Source organism: Watersipora subatra, chromosome 1 (genome assembly GCF_963576615.1).
Source record: "Watersipora subatra chromosome 1, tzWatSuba1.1, whole genome shotgun sequence".
In the NCBI taxonomy this organism is placed as follows: Eukaryota; Metazoa; Bryozoa; class Gymnolaemata; order Cheilostomatida; family Watersiporidae; genus Watersipora; species Watersipora subatra.
This window is the reverse complement of record NC_088708.1, coordinates 6,267,723-6,289,364: the sequence shown is the minus strand read 5'-3', so window position 1 is coordinate 6,289,364 and position 21,642 is coordinate 6,267,723. Positions and strand designations below refer to the sequence as shown.

The 21,642-nt window shown below is 35.2% G+C and overlaps 1 protein-coding gene across 1 annotated transcript; it reads left to right on the top strand.

The window, feature by feature from the left end:
• The first annotated feature begins 9,569 nt into the window (after positions 1-9,569).
• On the top strand, positions 9,570-17,752 carry LOC137406055 (tubulin polyglutamylase complex subunit 2-like). Its single transcript, XM_068092579.1, has 9 exons — positions 9,570-9,696; positions 10,136-10,215; positions 10,518-10,605; positions 11,494-11,634; positions 11,902-12,003; positions 13,727-13,890; positions 14,208-14,341; positions 14,857-14,937; positions 16,545-17,752. The coding sequence occupies exons 1-9, from the start codon at positions 9,624-9,626 to the stop codon at positions 16,612-16,614; spliced, it is 933 nt and encodes a 310-aa protein (XP_067948680.1). The 5' UTR covers positions 9,570-9,623; the 3' UTR covers positions 16,615-17,752.
• Positions 17,753-21,642: the final 3,890 nt, after the last annotated feature.

Here is a 21,642-nt window from a genome sequence, read left to right as displayed (position 1 = left end):
CTTGAGTCTTGATCACCTTGACATGCAAATCTTGCAACATACGATGAAAACTTGAGCAACTATTCGTCTCCACACATGAAGTAATTTCCAACGATTGACATTTTAATATTTTAAGACATTTCAATCTGGCAAATCAGTACATATGTATACGGTCCACTCCACATAGTTTGGTTCTACATAACTTGAATAATATTAAACAGTACCTTAGACCTTTCAGCAAGAACGCAAAAAGCAATGAGTTTCTTACGATTAAGACAAGATATAATAGAAAAACATAAACGAACCGTTGAATCCATTCTTTAAAAACCTCCAAAGCGGTCTAGTAGTCACCATGAGGAAAAAGTGAAAAGAAAAAAGCCTTAAACTAACACAAGTGGGGAGCCATGAACATTGAAGATAAAAGTAAGGATGTTTTTATTTAAAAACTAAAATATCTACAATCAATGCGCATCAATTTAAAGTTCACACAGTCAAGTTAAACTATCTCTACATCTTTACTGTGACATTTACCCATGTACAACTATCGACAAGGCTACACCTCCAAACACCTGTCTTCAAAGCAAGGGCTTGTAACACAGAAAAGCTTTTGTTAGTGATTATAACTGTATTTATTACACGTCTTATACATAATTTAGTTCTTACATAGTTTTACATAATGCGTTGTTTTAACACTAAGCAACATTTGATTTATTAATCATTAATACAATCAAGAATAGCCTGGCTATTCATGATGTTTGTGCTTTATTATGCCTGTGCTAAATTCTTAGAAGGTTTTGCCGATCCCTATTATAACATATACTAACATTCTAACTGGCTTGAAGTAATCGGGTTGTAATCAATAGACAAATATACTCTTTTGTCAATTATTCGTGTAGAAGTCCTTGCCTGACTGCATTGAGTTAGAAAGAAAATATATTTTCTTGAGCAACGTATACCCCATAATAGATTGTATACCCCAGTTAAAGATTACTACATTCCAGTTTTATTATTAATTCCTTAACAGTTCTGCTTGCAACTTTTTTGCACTATTTTAGATACCAAAGATGAATAATGTTAATCTAGGTTAATTTAAACGACATACGACGACTCAAATCTGGAAAGCTAATTTCTCACAAAGTATTGAGATTGTATTTTAGTAAACTGTTAGAGGCTTTAATTGCTCAACATAACAGTAAGGTATACTGCCAAGAATGGACAACTTTTAAAGAGACTGTACTTCAAGAGCAAGGTCACCTATAAGAGAACATAGGCATGATAATTTTTACTTTAGCATGACCACAAGATGGCTACTTTTTGTGCATTGGTCAATAGGAATAGTCACCTAGGAAATAGTCTATAGCCATAATCAGTGAATGGATTGCAAAAGCCAGAAAAGGTAAGACTGTTATCAGAATCCTTGGGAAACTAGTTCTCAGTGCTATTATGCAAGTTTTGTGTAACCAAATCAATTTTGGGGTTGGACTTAGTTGAAACTACGTCCCATTTTCTATCCTGCCAGATAAGGGCACTCTGAATGTTGAACCCTATGGTTGTTTTTAATGCATCACCCTCGTATGTTAGTAAATAGCTAATAGCTCCACAACTAACAGCCAGCTGACCAGTTGATCGTCTGTTCACCTACAAGCAACTTAACAGTTGATTAGTTACACATTCTTATAAACTATTTGGTTCCATTTGTAGATGAGTTATTCAAGCCTGTATATGCCAGTTGCACAATGAAGAAATTATGGGGTATTTTCTAAACAGACAACCCTCAACTTAGGATTACTTCTGCATACGAATTTTGTAACATAGGTCAGGAAACTTGATAAAATTTCTGTCTTGACATGCTATGTAATTTTCAAATACAAAATCTGACAATCTTCGAAACATGATGGGCTTGCAAATAAAAAATCAAAAGTTTGGCAAAAAATAAAAACAGAAAAGGAATAAGAAATGTATAAACTAGGTTAATTTAAACTATAAGTTCTGACTTAAACTAGTAATTCAAACTAGAGTAAATTACGGCGAGTATTCTTATCACTTATGCAGAACCAATACATTGCTGAACCTGCACACTCATTTACATGTTTTAATGTGAGTAACAATGAAAATATCTTTCTAAAGACTATTGCTTAAGTTTAAACATCTAGTTTTTACATAGTTTAATATTATGCATGTGCTCTGTGGAAGTCTATTTATAATTTTTATTTAGGAATGGGAACAAATTAAACAAAATGATACAGATTATTGTAAGAAAATCAGTTCTATTATAAATTTGTTTTAACACACAAAGTAATGGCAGAACGGATTGATTTCGTATGTCAAGATTTGACTGTACATCAGACTGGTCAACTCTTTAGTCAGCAGTTCAGTCAAGCAAAAATATTCTAAAAACTAGTTGACTACAAAGAGCTTGAGGAGTAAATATGCCTTGCGTTCATCGCAAGCCAATCGGCCTAATATTAAATGAAAGCGCCTTTTACATTTTGTCTTACTGTTGTGATACAAACCTTCGGGTGTAAAAACTCGCACTATTAACTTCCAAGTAGGCTACTCTTCACCGACAATACCGCAGGCGACTACATAGAAGGAAAAGTTCACTGCAGAATGAGAGACATTGAGCATTAATATATTTTTTAAAGTTTCATTACCAAACACACATGAAATCGGTAAATCAATACTTGTAGCACCTAAGTGAGTGATCAGAACAACGGGCTGATAGGAACGTTGTTGTATTCTTTTTGCCAAAATGTCAACGCAAACAAAAAATACAATATAATGTCATATAAATGCAATTGAAATATCGTGTATAAAATTAGACTAAATTGGCGATACTTGTTCTACGTTAATCCAGAACCGAATAGCTTCACAAGCTACACAGTTCAGCGTTAATCCAAGAAGTTGGCGCCGTAGTGGAAATGCACTAGCGACAAATTTGCTAAGAAACTGCGAGGAGACATTCATTGTCGTGATTGGTCAAAACTAGCGAATAAACACGCGCTTTACTTTGTGACAACTGCTTTTGTTTCATTGGTTAGTACAATATCTTTGTATCATCTTATAAAGGAAGTAACAAGTAGCGAACAAGCAAATAGTGTATTAGTTAGTACAAAAATACCTGAATCTGAAAGCAGTTTTCGAGACGCGTTAGTAACCTTGGTCATAATTAACTGTATTAGATATTTGAATTAGTGCTATGGAAACGGCACATTTTTTTATGGCGCCTTACAGTGCCTCGCGTTGCGTGTTCGCAACTCGAGTTGATCAACTCGAGTTGCACAACTCGAGTTGTGAACGCGCAACACGACTTTTCAAAAGTAAGGTGCAATATATCGGTATTACGGTAGCATAACCGTAGATCTGGTTATATTAACAATGGTATATCGATAGGCACCCGTTAGCTAATAGAAATTAAACTATTAGTCTGGTGGCCACAGGGCATTATCGTGTCAACAGGTGGCAGAAGATGGGGTCTATGGTAACTTGACACTTTTAACATGTTTCTAATTTATTCATTACTAATTTAGTTTTCTACCGCTATTTTAGTTGAAAAGCTAAGAGTAATTTGCCATTAAATGGTGAGTAGTTATACAAAAATAAATTTTTTCTTACGCCGTGTGCAGTCAGTCGGACCAGCTAATCAGAGCCGTAGACCAACATTTACCTCATGTTGTAGTACGGGGGTATTAAATTACCTCGATATCAATTAGGTTTGTTGTCAGTTTCCTGTCTCATCGAGCGACCGCCGGCGTTTGGAGTAATGATCGAAAACTTTAATTTACTAATTATACCGATTTCCAAAGCTAGCTGTCATGGATTACATAATTCAATATAATCAACTACTACATTATATTAGATAAAAGGTTGTTCAACGCACTAACACGTTCAACACTGCATCTTTATGGCAAGTCTGATTCTACAAGTGAAGCCGACGCCAGATACAGGTTGTTCTCATCAAGGACATCTTATGAAAAAAAACCTTCCACCAAGAGGGTTCTCTCCGTCGGCATCTAATGAGGGTCAATTACTAAGCAGCAATATAGCAGTGGAAAATTCAACCATTAATGGTGCCCCCAGATCCCACAAACCATGTCTGGAGTAAAGATGATGATGAGATTTCTGGGCAATGCTTTCCTGATGAGCAAAGAGCTATTCCTAGGCAGCTTGTCCAATGGACCAGTTGCTCATGCAAAAAAAAAGAGTTTACAAGTCTATGCGGCTGTGTAGAGTGCAGTAATGAAATGACTGACGAGATTGAGGATGGTAATCAATTAGACGGTGATGATGAGCTTTAAGATTATAATTATGTAATAGTTTTATTAAATACTTTGCAATATGCTTTCTAGAAACAATTAACAGTTTTTGATGTATCATGATAAACAGATTATGTACTTTGGTAAACATGCTATATAATAATCATACTAGTCTTCATAGTCACCATAAGTACTAAGATACCCATACAAAGACATGATATTAATTAATCATCCAGAAAGTTGGTTGTCATCGAACATACTGCACCACACATTCCATCATACTGGTTACATTCAACATTTCAACCATACATGGTTTCAAAATACTGCATGGTTTTAACATGCTATCAGTACAATAAATCTAAAGCTAAGCCAGAAATTTCGCATATTGATGTCAGTTAAATAAAAAAGAAATAATTTTAATAATAATAATTTCATTTAAAAGATTAAGTTTACATTAGATTTGTTAGTTAGTCTGCGTCACAACCAGTGTACCCAATGAGGTATACAGTATAGCCTGTCAATCAGTAGTTGTACAGGTATCAATGTAACGAGTATGAAGAAGGTTTCTGGCAGATCAGTGGCTAAGGTGATGGCGAGAAATGTTTGTCATATCAAGTCCCTGGCGGCCGACTACAATGTAAAGAATCGCATCCATCAGAGACAATGAGTTCAAAATACAAAATGATCATATAGACATATAAGAGCTGACATACATTTATGGTGCAATATTTATCGATCATAACCTACCCGAAAAAACGATCTATCAAAGCATGTAGCAATAAATTTAAAACTTGAAAATAGGAAGAGCTACAATACTGATTTGAATGTGTACGCCATGTGCATAGCCCTACATAAAAGTAATAGATGTACCCCCTTTAACTTTAATCACAACAATAATTAGTTAACTCATACATCGCATACTTCTGTAAGGTAATAATTGATATGTGAGTGCTATAACAATACAATATAATACAATTGATTAAAATACAACAAAATATGTATTAATATATATAATATGACACAACGTAATGCAACATATCAGTCCTATAGCACAATTCAAATCAGTTCAATACAACATAATACAGCTATTATAATACAATACAATAGAATATAGTGTAATAACACAATAATACAGTACTGATAAGTTCTGCATGACACAATATAGTAACTTAAAACTAACCAAACCATCAGTTAAATAACAACCATACATTTGCATAAAGGTACTACACTTTGTGTTGATATTGGTTTGACGTTTCAAAGAGCAATACAGTCTCCAATTTTGTAAATAGGCGAGCTAAGTCTTAATAAAAATCAGCAGAGGCATTCTATATTACAAATAGTCCAGTATTACTGGTTTATTAAAAAAATACCCAATCTAGGTATTCTAGTATAAGTAAGTATAAGTATAAGTAATATAAGTAGCTTATAATGTTATGTAGTGCTACCGTTTTAGCCTAAAAATTAAACAAATTGAGTTAAGCTATTGAGTGTATGAAACAGTGAGTGTCTGAAGACACAGCAACAATACCTACGACAGAGAGTAGTTTATTGTATAGTTTGTAACCAATATGTAAAATCTGGACTGAGAAGTTTGACTTGAGAGTTTGATTCATTATAATCAACACCTATCACTCCTTGATCCAACTGACTACAGTACACAGTGAAGGAAACGCAAGATTTTCAATAAAGCAATGCACTTAATCTTTGATTAATTATTCATAAATATTAAGTAAATGAGTTTGCTATCATCTCACCTTATTTTTTTCAAGGGTTTGAGATTCTTTGCAACTTGAGAAGCTCTTTGTTATTTCGACTCACTAGCAATCTTCCTCAAGCATTCAGTGTGGCATTTACATACGACTAACACTGCGAGCTGCGATCTGACTGTTTGTAGATAGTGCTTTACATCTCATAAAAACTTTGGATTATCACTTTTTTTCCGTTAGTAAAACTTTGTTGACTTCTTAGCATGTAAAACTTGATTATAATGAATTATGTAACTGATAATAGCTAGCTGTGGTAATCAATTTAAATAGAAGATACTAAAATTGCGCTACTACTAACCGACGTATACGGCAGTTTCTAACACGGAACAGCGGAAACAGACTAAGGGCACAGATGTTATCGGTGAATGCAAATACGCCCCGTATTAAACAAATGCATAGATTTATGTTTACCTAGCTGATTTGGCTAATTGCGCATAGCGCAAGGAAAATCTCATTTATGCATTTCTACCCATCTTTTAATGGCAAATAATCACTGCTTGACAAGAATAATACCGGTAGGTATAATAAAAAAGTTGGGAGATGTTTTATTCTATCCATTAAATCTAAGATTCGTTATACCCCATTGTCGTGCCACCTTGGCAAAAAAACGACACAAAAATGCCATGTGGCCACCAGACTATATGTATGTACTGTAAAACTAAAGCTAATAGCGAATTATTAGAATTATACTGTGCCGAGTTTGCAACTCGAGTTGTACAACTCGAGTTGCACAACTCGAGTTGTACAACTCGAGTTTGTAAATATAACTCGAGTTGTACAACTCGAGTTGCACAACTCGAGTTGTACAACTCGAGTTGCAAACTCGGCACAGTATAATTCTAATAATTCGCTATTAGCTCTTGTTTTACAGTACATACAGTTTAGTTTCTATTAGCTAACGGGTGCTTATTGATGTACCATTGTTAATATAACTAGATCTACGGTTATGCTACCGTAATACCGATATATTGCACCTTACTTTTGAAAAGTCGCGTTGCGTGTTCACAACTCGAGTTGTGCAACTCGAGTTGTACAACTCGAGTTGTGAACGCGCAAGGCGAGGCACTGTAAGGCGCCATATTTTTTACTATGCGTGTTTTGCCAAATCGAAAAGGCTTATATTAATTTGAAGCAAATATAAATATGCACAATAAATATTAGAGGTAGACAAGCTAGCGTGAGGAATACGCACGTTGTGAAAGGCGAAGGAATGCCCGTGTAGTATAGAAATGTTTGAGCTGAAGCATAAACGTATAAAACCATATAAGATCGAACATGCTCAATTTTGTTCAGTCGTACACAACTGAACATTGCAGTTAATTAGACGAATTCTTATTAGTCAATTGGCTCACTAGTAAATGGCAGTCACGGTTCACAACGGTACAAAAGGATTTGCACTACATTCAGGCAGAAACTAAAACTGTAACTAACTTTAAACTCCCATGATTCATTTGATAAAAAATTTTGAATCATTAATATTTACTGTATTTCATTTAACGCTCTTTTTTAAATGTGGTTTTTGTACTAAAACTTCACACTGACATGGCTACTACAGGGTTGACCGCAAAAGAGCTCAATGAAACTTCCGACAAACATATGTTAACTGATTCAACTAAAGTTCTTAACTGGTGGCAGTACAAGCCCAACCGAACTCCAAAGACCGATGACAACATTCGGTCTTTGAAGTTGGATTGGTTTATATTGCCACACATTGAAAACTTTATTTACATCGGTGAAAAATTATATATCTTTCGAAAGTTCTAACTGAACTCCCTACGGCCAATCCTGTAGCAGCCATGTTAGTGTAAAGTTTCGGTACAAAAGTTACGTCTAAACGAGGCTGTTAAATAAAAAACAATTAATGTTAATCTTAAGTATTTTTGTCTATCAATTTAATCATGAAACCTATTATTCAAGTTATTGTCCTAATAATATAGAAAAAGCCTCAAACAATAAAACTTTAAAAAAATTGAAACAGTTATGCACGGAAGAGTTTGATAATAAAATCTTTTTATAGTGCATGCTCAGTAGCGGTCAATTTGAATTCAAACTGGTTTGTATTTATAAAATAGAAATTACACATTCAAGGACAAGGTCTCTAAATTACTTCCAAAAATCTTCTAAAAGATTAGATATTAATTAATGGCTTAAAACCATTTTTGCAAATTCAAGCATTTTTACCAGTCGAAGTTAAATGTAGGTTGCGAATTAAGCTGAGCGCACTAACAGCTACATAACATTTTCAAATAATATATTTACTTACCCTCATGTAGCTGTCATGTATTTCACCTATTAAATTCCAAGGCAATGAGTAATTCGAGATGTCTGTAAAAAAAATGTTGAATTATGAAAGACAGAATAGACACAAATTTGAAAGGTAATCTGGCAACATCACAATTCCTTTACATCGTTGACTTCTCATTACTTTTGAAAACATTTGCAAAGATCAATTTAAGCGGGAAAAAAAACATGCTAAAGAACATAAACTGGCCATAAGCCCGTTTGACAACTAGGGGTAGGGTGTAACAACTACAGCCTGTAGGGTGTAACTAAAGAACATGTTTGTAGTTTTGTCAATTGTTCAATGAAGCTCAAACTGTTTGAGAAAAGTTTCCTAGGTGTTGAAGATACGTTTCGCACCAGATTTTGTTCAGGTTGCATACTTTATGTGATTAAAGCAGACTTCATTGCATGGTGTGTTGCAAATCTTTTGCAAACCCGTTGCAGATAATTAAGATGTAAGGTACATATATATCAACTAATATAGTTTATATAATCTGCTGCTAGGTCTGTGGCTATAAATTTGAGGGAAGATTGGCAGATATTAACTGATTAATTAGTATTTCTCTACATGGCCGAATTAGATTGAAAATGAACTAATGCGAGAAATACTCATAAAATAATTTTAGGAACATGTAGCTACTTAGCAGGACAACTAGCTGCCCCATTTTTGTCAGATTTTGCTTGTCACAAATACTTTTTGGTTAATGTGGCATGTGTGGTGAGTTATAGTGAAGCAATTTTGCAGATGAGTGAATCTTTATAAACGATTTGTCACTTTAGTTTTAAACGGGTAGTCATTGTAGCAGTGAGTGATACAGAACTCCCTTTTGACATTGAGAAACGGGAGAAATCAACCAGTGGGATAGAAGTGTATATGCAAAGCAACTCAGTTTAAGTATGTGATCAGTGCTTGAGACTCGCTCAATGAAGCAATAGCTCCTGCAGCAACTGTGGTGGGAGTTGCAAAAGACATGATGAAAAGCATAAAATGCACTTCTTTATATTTCTCTGATAACAAGTCCTGTAGGCATAAAAACGAAACAATTCGGTGTTTGCGGTTATTCATGAACATCTATTTACTTTACCTGAGAGGTCAACTGAGTAAGACTGCACGCAGACCACAATGAGTTTTAACCGTTCTGTAGGTTGCCCATGTGTAGGCAGCAGTTTTGTGTGATATTAATTTTGAGCCGTAAATTACCAACAACAGTGTAACCATCTTTAATAGAGGCAGGCAGGTGTAAGCTCTTCTTGTCTTTGTAACCTGAATGTATACATTTGTTCGCAGGCACTTCAATTATACATAGACATTTAAGGAAGACATGATAGCAAATAAACCATGACAACTGCATCAACTGAACTAAAGTCCAAGATTATTGAACGCCTCACTTTGGGAGTTTCGCAGTCTTTAGGTATGACTAGCCGAATGCTCGGCGTTGCAAGAGTAATAAAATAATAACATAATGAATTGAGTAACTTACCTGGTAAGCTAGTAAAAGTAAGCTTACCATTACTAAAACAATTGCCGTGCTTGCTTAATAATCGTTATGTTGGCCCCAAGTGCTTGAAGTGTATGATTTTTAACCAATGTAATGATTGTCATAATAATCATTCATCACTTGGGTACTGCAGTCTCATGGAAAAGCTTGCCGCCTTTAGATCTAGAGGTTCTGAGATCTGCTGTGTGGATTTTTCATAGCTATATTTTAATTGGTATAACTGGACACAGGGTTAACAAACAAAAAGACAAACACTGAAATTTATATATATATATATATATTTACTTTGAAAAGAGTATACTTGTTGTAAGAAATTTTTTTATGTTTTTCATGAATGCAATGTATGCTTAAGGTAAACGACAAGGGATTTGTGATGTAACTATCGACCAAAAAGGCACAGTTGATTTGGCTACTATTAACCACTGGGAATCGGTGAGTCCCGTAACATGTATAACAAAGTACATGTATTATCACAATTGCTGCCTACTAGGATCTACTGTCAGTGACACATGGATGGGTTGGCACTCAAGCCGTGAATCTGTTGGCTCTTCAAGAGAAGTAATACAAGTGAAATATTAGTGACTTCGTCTTTAAACTTTTATGTGTGAGCCTAGACTTTTGTTTTTTGTAATGTGTAAAGCTGTGTACAAATTTTATATTTTGCATTCAAATTCGCTTTGGTAAAAGCTATATTCATGGTTTGTGTCCTGATACGAGTTTTAACATATGTACAGACGCATTGCTGCACCTTGCCTTCTGATATCAAGCACTTCTACTCCACAACAAATGGCTTTCTGTTAACCTGGAAGGTGAAGGTCAAGGGTAAGTATGCCTAATTCGTCACCTTTATATTTCACCGCTATGATTAATCTTTATTCACCCTAATAGATATGAATATTAAAGGTTGACTTGCAACAAAATTCACATTACAGTTATTTGGTATCAAAAAGTTCACCATGTTTTACTCCGCTGTGTTGTAGGTGCAAAATATGTGGAAATGTGATTACAAGCTTCTGAAAGCTCAAAAACGAACAGCTAATCGCAGCCATCACGAAAACACCGTAGTTTGGAACTCTTTATTTCGATGACATACTCAAACATTGTGGTTATTGTTTTGACACGTGATGTTATCACGTGAAATTAAAGGCCAATAAAAGGCTCAATATAAAACGTCCCGTAGCACTAGTTTATGACAAACATTTCGGGTTTTACCGGAAAGCCCGTATCAGATATAGATTCTCGCTACTTTACAGTTTCGTTTCAGTTTGGTCTAATCATCTAGTCGTAATCTGATCACGTGACCCATACTTTCTGCCAAATAGCGCGAACAATTTTTACAGCATTTTCCGACTATCACAGGTGACCAACAGGCTCGTTATGTTTATCAGAGGATGATATGCACTCCTTCGAGCTAAGATTAAAAAATTTAATGAATTTATGGAAAGGGATTCCAATCTACGGCGTTTTTGTGATGGTTGCGATTGACTATTCGTTTTTGAGCTTTCAAGAGCTTGTACTCACATTTCCACATATTTAGCACCTACAATACAACAGAGTAAGACATGGTGAATCTTTTAATACCGAATAACTCTAATATGAATTTTGTTGCAAGTCAACCTTTAACAAAAGAGAGTTTTGGTTTGGGGGAGATAAGTTAACTGGTTGTCAATGAACTTATTTATGGAAAGTGCAGGCTGATACCTGTCGTAGATGAACTGCTGCCAGTTGGGCGGATGGAAATCAATCCCATCGCAAGCCTATGCAAATTATCAGGCTATAGCACTGGTTCGGATGGAAAGTCAGGCACGTGCTCACTTATGGACATAGATACTGATGTCTTTGAGGATCCAGGTTTGCTTTCACTGTTTTATCTAGTCATGGAAAGTTCTTTAGTTTCCCTAATTTTTGTTTTATGTAGCTAATAATTGACCCAGTTGTTGGCGTCCTCTTGGCTGAGATTAGCTAGTCTGTCAACATCTGACAAGTCTGTCAACGTTGTCTGGTTCAGACCATCTAGTAAAGTATGTCGGAACCCATCCTGTTTTAAGCTGTCCGCAGATGTTAAATGCTTGACTAAGTAGTGATACATTGTAAGTATTTGTGTGCTGCCTTTTGTAGATGGGATTTACCCACATTTTGACAGCCGAAGCCGCATATTTGAACTGGATTCATGTCAGAATTTGGGGAAAGTTTGTTTGGTATTTCGCAATACTAAGCAAGGTAAAAGTAATACTTGTTTGGTAAAAGTAAATTTTCTTCTTTTCAACTAGCACTTGTAGCTTGTCCAAGTTGTCGCTGTCAAAATTCTACGCTTAGCATTCATACTCTGAGGTCTATTCACCATCCTAGTTTTAGCATTGTACAACTTTTTGCTCAAAATTTATTATCAGAGTTGTCCTCTCGTGATAAACGGTAGAACGTAACTCCTGTTTGAGTGGGTGTTTTTATGAGATTACATCTTATCACGTATTGAATCAGTGTGGAGGATTACTTAACATAAGATAAGCACTTAGACAGTTCTAGAGCTAGCAACAGCTACTGATGGATAATACTTGACCAGTTGATAACACTGTTTCAAAGTAAGAGCTCCCTCTGGCAATGTTTTCCTTAAAGGTTGACTTGCAACAAAATTCACATTACAGTTATTTGATATCAAAAGATTCACCATGTCTTACTCTGTTGTGTTGTAGGTGCCAAATATGTGGGAATGTGATTACAAGCTCTTAAAAGCTCAAAAACGAACAGAAAATCGCAGCCACACGAGACCGCCGTAGTTTGGATTCTCTTTCCAAAACGGCTCAAATGTGACGTAATTGTGAAAAGTGGTTCCTGTTTACACTTTCATGCAACCTTATTCGTCGAAATATTTTCACAAATACATATACTTCACGCATTCGATAAAACCATGTCTATTGTTCTTACGCGTCTGTTTTACGGTCATTGTAAATGCTGTCACTTTTAGCAGTGATATCTTATAACTTGCCGTAAAAATTCATTTAATTTTTTAGCCTTACCTCGAAGGAGTACATATTATTGTCTGATAATCATGACGAGTCTGTTGGTCACTTGTGATAATCGAAAAGTGCTGCAAGAATTATTTGCGAAGTATTGGGTCACATGATCAGATTACGACTTGCCGATTAGACCAGGCCGAAACAAAACTGTAAAATAGCGAGCATCTATATTTGATACGGGGTCTTCGGTAAAACCCGAAGTGTTTGTCATAAACTAGTGTTACGATAAGTTTTATATTGAGCTTTTTATTGGCCTTTCAATTCACGTGAGAACATCCGTGACAAAACAATAAATAAATTTCATGGCTACGTCAGAGAAATAAAGAGATTCCAGTCTACGGCGGCTTTTCGTTTTTGAGCTTTTAAGAGCTTGTAATCACTTTTCCACACATTTGGCACCTACAACACAACAGAGTAAGACATGGTGAATCTTTTGATACCAAATAACAGTAATGTGAATTTTGTTGCAAGTCAACCTTTAAATCGGTATAGAGCTGGATAACAAGTTTCACTCTTGCTTTAATTTTTGACTTAGGACAGCTAGTCGGTGATGAAGTTTGGAGGCAAACATGTAGCTGGTTAGTGTGGAATAATTTTAGTTTGGCGTTTATGAATGTGCCTATTTACTGCCTTCTATTTCACCATATTTAATAGAAGTTGTTAGTTGAGGTAGCTGCTAATCGTGGTTCGATTCTGCTTTGATTTGATATAATTTCGGATTCACTGTGCCATATTCCATGCTCTATACATTCACTATTATCTTAGGTTCTAATCTGATACTAAAAGGAAATTTCGTTGTTAATGTCCCATAGAATAAAGCATTTCCCTATAATATCTTTTCATTTGATACGTTGTTACATGATACACTGACTGCAAGAAACTGATATTCTCTCACATAGCCTTTGAGTCATCGCTTTTATTACGTCTAGGTGTTCCAGCCAAGGAGGCTGACTACTGGTTTCTGGATAAAGGGCTGAGTTGGCATTTTATTGCTCACAATTTTCAGTCATATTTCCGGTTGATGATAACCAACCTTGGCTTACCGCAGTGGCAGTATCTGTTTACAAATATTGGAATCAGTCCGTCTGTCCAGGTACTCTCTGTTTTACTGTATCCACTATTTATATTTCTCAACTTGGCACCTTCTGGGCTTGATACTTGCCTGGCTGTATTTCTACCTTTTTGTTTGAAGACATGTCAATATCTTTGTTGTGAATGGAAAAAATATCTATTTGATTCACTACACTTTGCTATCAACATAATTGCGCGGTTGTCTTATTACATGAATACATTCTTACCGTAGGTGAGGCTCATATATTATGCAATGGAATCCATCCGTTTACGGGATTGTATAACTAGAGCCTGAATGCTTGTCTTGCTTTTATTCATGGAATAGTTTATATTTGACAGCAATGGTATAGTCTGTATGCACCGATCTCTCTCGAGCCAGAGAAGGATGCTGAAGAGCTCAATAACAGCATGCCTGGTAAACGCTCGACTGCTAGCCTTGACCTTAACAGAGTCTTCAAAGGCAAAGACAAAAAGTATGCAAACAGACCTCATCTAATCTCGTAGTGTGGACCTAGTGAGAGATATCAGTAGAGTACATAGAAGCTGATTACTACCTCGCAGCAGTTCAACCGACTCAGTTTCCTGTTCACGTAAATGTTTAGTCAGGATTTCTACCTTAGCAATAGCAATCTGTGCTCACATACTAGCCAGAAAGGTATATCTGCAGTTATTAGTCATTCACCTTTGCTGACATACTAGCCAGAAAGGTATATCTGCAGTTATTAGTCATTCGCCTTTGTGTCTGGTAGTGTTCAGTAGCATTTTTTCCTCAATGCTTTCTGAGTCATTGCCCATCTTAGCTTGTTCGGTAGAGCTAAAGGGGTCAGCTCACTCGCTATTAGTAGGCAGCTGCTCACCTATTCTCAGGAGGAGCAGTGGCCGACTTACCAATTAAGAATGTTTCCAGAATCGCTCAAATAACTTCTAAGTTTATATACAGCTGATTTATTGGCATCTTGATTCACAATGCTGCTGTTATTTTGCGCAGGAAGCCAACTGCTGCTGCCGCCGGTTTGGCCAATCAGACAGCATCTACGAGGAGAAAAGCTGGGTCTCCACAGCCTAACAAGTATGAGATGAGTCAGATATGGTTGTTACGCAAAACTGGGAGCCTGCAGGGGCGTGCCAGATAGGCATGAACAATTGAGTTTACCACTATTGGGTCACTTCTTGTGATAGAAGAAAGTTGTGCGAGTCACGTTGCTGCTTAAATTTATAACTCAGTTTCATTAATTATTGGGTGCTTTTTGTTTGTCACCATGATCGAAACTACCAATTGAAATGATACAAAAATAATGATATAACATGCTGATAGAAAAGATGGTAACACATTCACTCATTGTATCTAGTATCGTATCTAGTATCGTATCTAGTATCGTATCTAGTATCGTATCTAGTATCGTATCTAGTATCGTATCTAGTATCGTATCTAGTATCGTATCTAGTAGCGTATCTAGTAGCGTATCTAGTATCGTATCTAGTATTTACAATAAGAATAGCTTGATGAATAGCTTGAAATTTAATTTAAAAGATTGTCCTGATTACTGATACAGCTAGGGATTCGTTAGTTGGCTTGGCGTGGTACTAGCATGTCTTGTAATAGCGGTGCAAACTCAGCTCTTCACCGACTCCTAATAATATTTTCTCTTTAAACACGTTTTAAACCAATCTGTTTTCAGCCTTCTACAGTTTTTGCCTTTCCTTGGAAAGGAAGCAGTGTAAACGGTATGTTATAGATAACGCTGTAAGATGCTGAAGGTATGGGTATCGGACATACAAGCCATAAGACTGCTCGGGGGCCTGTAGCACTGCTGTAAACTTCTATATCAGTATTATAAGTTTTTTATCTAAGTATTGTAACACGATGTGAGCCGATCAAATATGAACCAGATAATTTATGACAGAAGTTATGATAAAACCTTGACCTCGAAAACAATCATAACTAAAATGTGAGACCGACTGGTATGAAAAATGTGTTTTGAGAGGTAGATAGATTCCGAAGCAAAAAATTCTTTGGAACACCTTAGCATTTGCTCATAAATCATTTCAAATCTCAATACACACCATGGACTGTCTTTTAAAGTATGGTGGTGTTCATATCTGGCAGCACCTACATTTTCAAGATAACTCATAATGATATACAGTGAAACTCGGCTAACTCGACCTTCACGGGACAAAGAGAAAGTGTTGGAGTTATCAGAGCGTTCAAGTTATGTGAACACTGTCACAAGTGCATGTATTATTGTAGTTATCAGTACATATACCAACTATATATAAATCAAAAGCATTGATTGCTTTTTGCAAGTTAAGGGACCTCTCATGTAATGTTTTAACAATTTTTATCAGAACGTATATTTTCCTTTTATTACTTGAGATTCGTTTGTTTGTTTTAGGTGATGTGACTGCCAGGACGTTTTCAGATTAAAATAGGCAAAACCTGATCGCAGTTGAAACTCTCAGAAAAAAAAGACATATTTTTCTTTTGAGCGTTTTAACAAAAACTAGTTTTGTCGAGCTATCCGAGGGCGAGTTATCCGAGTTTCACTGTACATGTATTTTTTGTCAACAGTAACATATCAATGCTGCAGCTCATGTAAGTGCCTATCAAATGGCTTTTAAATATCAACAGACAGTAAAAAATGCCATCTGTTTCATTATTTGTGGTCTATGTTACAGGGCTCAAACCGTAAGAGGCAGCGCTTCTGCAGCACTGATGAAGGCAGCGACTCAATCCTTGTACAAATAGGACAGTAACCTTTCTACTGCTTTTGTAGTATATTTTTTGTAGACTTACTAAATATTCCACATTCTTTACTATGCTTATCCGTCCATATTTTATTATCAGAGAGTTTGACCCGAAGTTTGTAGTAGCTAGTCAGAGCAAAGTACGAAATACTGTAGATGAGGTAGCTGTGCGTTTTTAGTTTTGTGACTCGGTCTATGAGTGGGAGGGTGAGTCACCCTTTAGGCTAGATGTTTGGCATGAGAGTAAAACAGTCGCTGCATGTAAATTTATTGTAGGTCAAACACTGTATATAGTTATTTATCGTACAATTTATCTAACCTAATCAATCGCCTGTCATCTTTCTTTAGTTTCTACAAAATTTTTTGAGTTTGTTTTTCTATTTTACGTATTATATGGTTATTTGTAAGATATGATGGGGTTATTCGTATGATGATCCATTCTCTTTGTTTAGAATAATGAGTAGGAACATTCCTGTCTCCAGCGTTTACCATTGTTTGAAATTCTCTGCTTGTTATTAGTTCTTGTCATCTCTATTACCATCATAGACCTATTAACTCTATGAATTGTATTAACTATAAGTATAGTTAATAGGTCTATGATTACTATAGTTTGACCGGTATTTCAAGGCTGTCTGCGCTGAGTGAAAGCTTGCCTTTTTCTATTTCTAGGTAGCCTTGCTCAAATGCTGTGGATAGCTGTGTATTCACAAAGTGCCAATAAGAGCACTTCTATTGCTGTTACTGTCATGAAACCCAGTGTCATGTTTAAACCACATCAAAACAATTTTTTTATAAAAAAAATCCAGCCAAATCAATGCTATTAAACTTCAAAGAAGAGCTAGATTGTTTTTAGTTATGACACTCGTGTTTTGATTGCCCTGATGTATAATCGTCTCTAGCTTGTTGGTAATTGTGCCCTGGCATCATGCCTTATTGCAACCAACAACCATTTCCTGTTATGTTGTTGCGATATCATTGCTTCACCGTGTTCTCACATCATAAGGCACCAGTGTCAGTCAGCTTTTCCTTAAATAAAGTAATAAAGGAAAGGAAGGATGTAGGTTTATTGTATACAGCGTATGTGATCTATATTAACTTATAGAATGCTGGTCAGCTACTGGTTGGTCGAGTCATTTATTACTAGCACGGAAAATCCAGTTGCATCCTTTTAAGATTACTGATGGCAAATAGTCATGCCATAAAACGGAAATTTTTGAAGCCAAATAATATAGACTATTACAAAAATTTATTGTACATCGTGCAATAAATTCTGCATAAACTTGCCTTTTATGTTGAGTCAAATTTTTTAAAACATCTGAAATCGGGACTTTAATACAGGTAGTTCTTGATTTCCAGTTTCATTCTGTAGCGATAATAGTAGTAATAAGCAAATTCGGAGGTATTTCATTCACAAATTAAATTACTGAGAATATTTTATGTTATACAATGCTACTGTTATTTTAAAATTCTGTGTTATCAACTTATTTAATCAATAATTCATTTTGGTTATTCAGATAATGGTCTACGTTTACTTTTCTTCAACTTATTTGACAATGCTAACACTCCACAACACTTATTAGACAATGATAACACTCCACAACACTTATTAGACAATGATAACACTCCACAACACTTATTAGACGATGATAACACTCCACAACACTTATTAAACAATGATAACACTCCACAACACTTATTAGACAATGATAACACTCCACAACACTTATTAGACGATGATAACATTCCACAACACTTATTAGACAATGGTAACACTCCACAACACTTATTAGACAATGATAACACTCCACAACACTTATTAACCAATGATAACACTCCACAACACTTATTAGACAATGATAACACTCCACAACACTTATTAGACAATGGTAACACTCCACAACACTTATTAGACAATGGTAACACTCCACAACACTTATTAGCTAATGATAACATTCCACAACACTTATTAGACAATGATAACACTCCACAACACTTATTAGACAATGATAACACTCCACAACACATATTAGACAATGATAACATTCTACAACACTTATTAGACAATGATAACACTCCACAATTCTTATTAGACAATGGTAACACTCCACAACACTTATTAGACAATAGTAACACTCCACAACACATTTTACTGTTTTTTATGTGCAAAATATAAGTGTACAAATACAACACTTAGTTTCATACAGGCCAGACATTAAAAGTACCTTGTCCATGTTCACAAACTATGAATAACTACTGAATATAATAACTACGAATGTACCCTAGTGAATTGTTGCTACTGGCTGAGTGATCACCTTTGGTTTCTTGTGTGGTCACAATGTTAATTGACCAGTTGCTTAGCTGAAAGCGATGGCTTATAGACAAACAATATTGAGTGGCATGGTAGTAACTGGTTGGCGTACTTGCCTTTGTTTTATTGATTTAATGTTTTCATATTTGAACGCTGGCTTTTTTTGGTAAACCCTTCAAGAATAATTTGATGATGAGTATAGTGGTGGAAAATTTGTAGAGACAACAATTGATGATAGTTTGGCAGTAAATTTTTAATGAAGATATATGGTTGGCTGAAAAATTGATGAGCCGGTTCTTCCAACGAGTATTTCAAAAAAAGGTTACAAAGCCTACTTACCATACATCTCTCAAGCCCCATCAGAACATTATTGCATGACATTAATACATAGCCATTCTCTTAAGTTACATTAAAAATATTTTCCTCATGAATGCAACAAATAAACATGTATCAAAAATGCTATTTGTTTACTTCTGTGTTTATTATTGCATTTTCATGTTTGTTAATATTATCAAATTAATGCGTTGACTAACTTTATGGTTTGTGGGTAAAAAAGAAAATTATCCCATGCAGGCCTATGCATTTGTATTAAAAACCTGAGGAGCTCACAAAGCATGGTGCTTGTACCATATGAGGAAAGTGTAATCAGTTGAAGGCATGACTGGCGTGATAAACTACACGTGATTATGCTGGTTTTTGTAAACACTACTTTAATCACACGTCAGGTGCTATGGCTTATGGAGATTGGGTTGTGAGGTTTCCTGTTGTATAGAATATATAACTGGACACACGTATGACTAAATTGATAAATATTCAAGAGTGCTTTTGGTTTTCCAACAAGCTCAGCCCTCTGGGGTGCACATGGAAAATATCTATCATTGCATGGGTGTACACAATGAGCAATTACTTAACCAATGCGTATCTGTAAGCTTCGAACTATCTTCCACATACTGTGTTCAATGATATGGGATTAAGAGATGCCTTGAGGATGAATTCAATGAAAACCCTTTAAGTGCTTAATGAACACGTTTGCTAGATGTCAAGCGATCTGTTATCATAGCCTAAAACCATTAAATATTTACAAAGATCTCCGGTCAAAGTTTTTGATGGTGCATTGAGAGGTGAATGCATACTCACCCTTAACAAAACGACCCAAATCAGCACCATCATGGACCTCAAACAATGCAAAACTATCATAAGTTTTTATCTATACTTATTACGGCTTTAAAATAGGAAGTCAAATCCCTCACTCTTTTCCATATGTGGGACAGATTTGTCTTTGCACAGTTGTGCTTTCCTATACAGAGGACACGCAGTTGTGCCCTTGACTCTACCTTAACTTTGCCCTGGTAAGAACTCAATACCGGCAATTGTCAAATGTCCCCAATGTCTGCTCAGATATCCAGCTTGAAACATGAGCATGAGGTTTTGCTGAGATACATTTACATGTTAAGACTTGTGTCCTTTATTAGTCATAAAAATTGTTGGCTCGAGGTTACATTTCCATCTTTGCTTGCTAGAGGATCAGTGAGCTCTAACGATGACCGCAAATTCCTAGTTGAGCACGTTATTGCTCACCTGTTTGCTTTTCTGTTTGTTCATAATTGTTAAGTGGAGTCCTACTTGTTTTGATATATTGAGATATAATTATCACTTTGCCACTACGTCTCTTCAATCAGTAAAAACATCTACTGTATTCATGATGGGTGTTTATACTTCTTGTCAACACATTTCAAAGCAGCCTTCTTTGATTGATGTCTTTAAAATATATATGATGGGTGTTACCCTTTATACTGTTATATTAAATATTGAACATTTATCCCTATAGATATATACATGTTGTTAGTAAGTGACTAAAGGAGGCCATAGTCAAACCTCTCTCTACATGCAAAGTTTAGCCATTCCAAGATTTTTTATGAATATTGAAATTGCCATATGTTGGAACAAAAGTTTTTATATGAATACATCACATTTTGTTAAATTAATTCTAAAACCCACAAAAGTAATAATAAATACTTCAAATAGTTACACTTAGCATTAAACCAAATGCATTATGTAAGACTGCATAAATAAAAAACTAAATATAAAAGACTAATTTATATATTAAATTAATAATCAGTAAAAAGACATTTGTTGTGACTATTTTAGAGAAATAATCAGGTTTGGTGGGAAAGCGAGTGATAGAAACTCAGAAATGTAGCTTCAATGAGCTTAGTTTATATAATTTTATTGCTTTTACGTTTTCTTTTTAATTTTTACCAGCTTTTATATTTTACTTGCAAACCTTTGTTTCAAAATTTTTTAGACATCATATGTAGGAGAGAAAAATATTTGCTGTATTATATAGTATATGTCAAAAACTTCTCATGTAAATCTGTTTATAGTTAAGGCTCGACAGTATTTGGTATGTAAACAGTTTTTATCAGGATTTTTGTAGGATATTTTAGCTCTAATTCTTAAAATCATTGTAATTTTAATCGCTCTAGTTTCACATGTGGTTACATGACCAAGGATGTTTAGGAGTTCACTTTGAAAACAAAATGTAGAATCTGTGTCCTAATAAATAAAAAACACTGGAAGAGTAACTGACAGTAATGTAAAATGACATCTATTTATAACAATATAATCATGATTTTTCATTTTGTAGCTATGATTTTGATGGTGAAAAAACCAAAACCAGCTTTGGAGATTAAAATACTCACGATGCACGCTCCAAGCTGT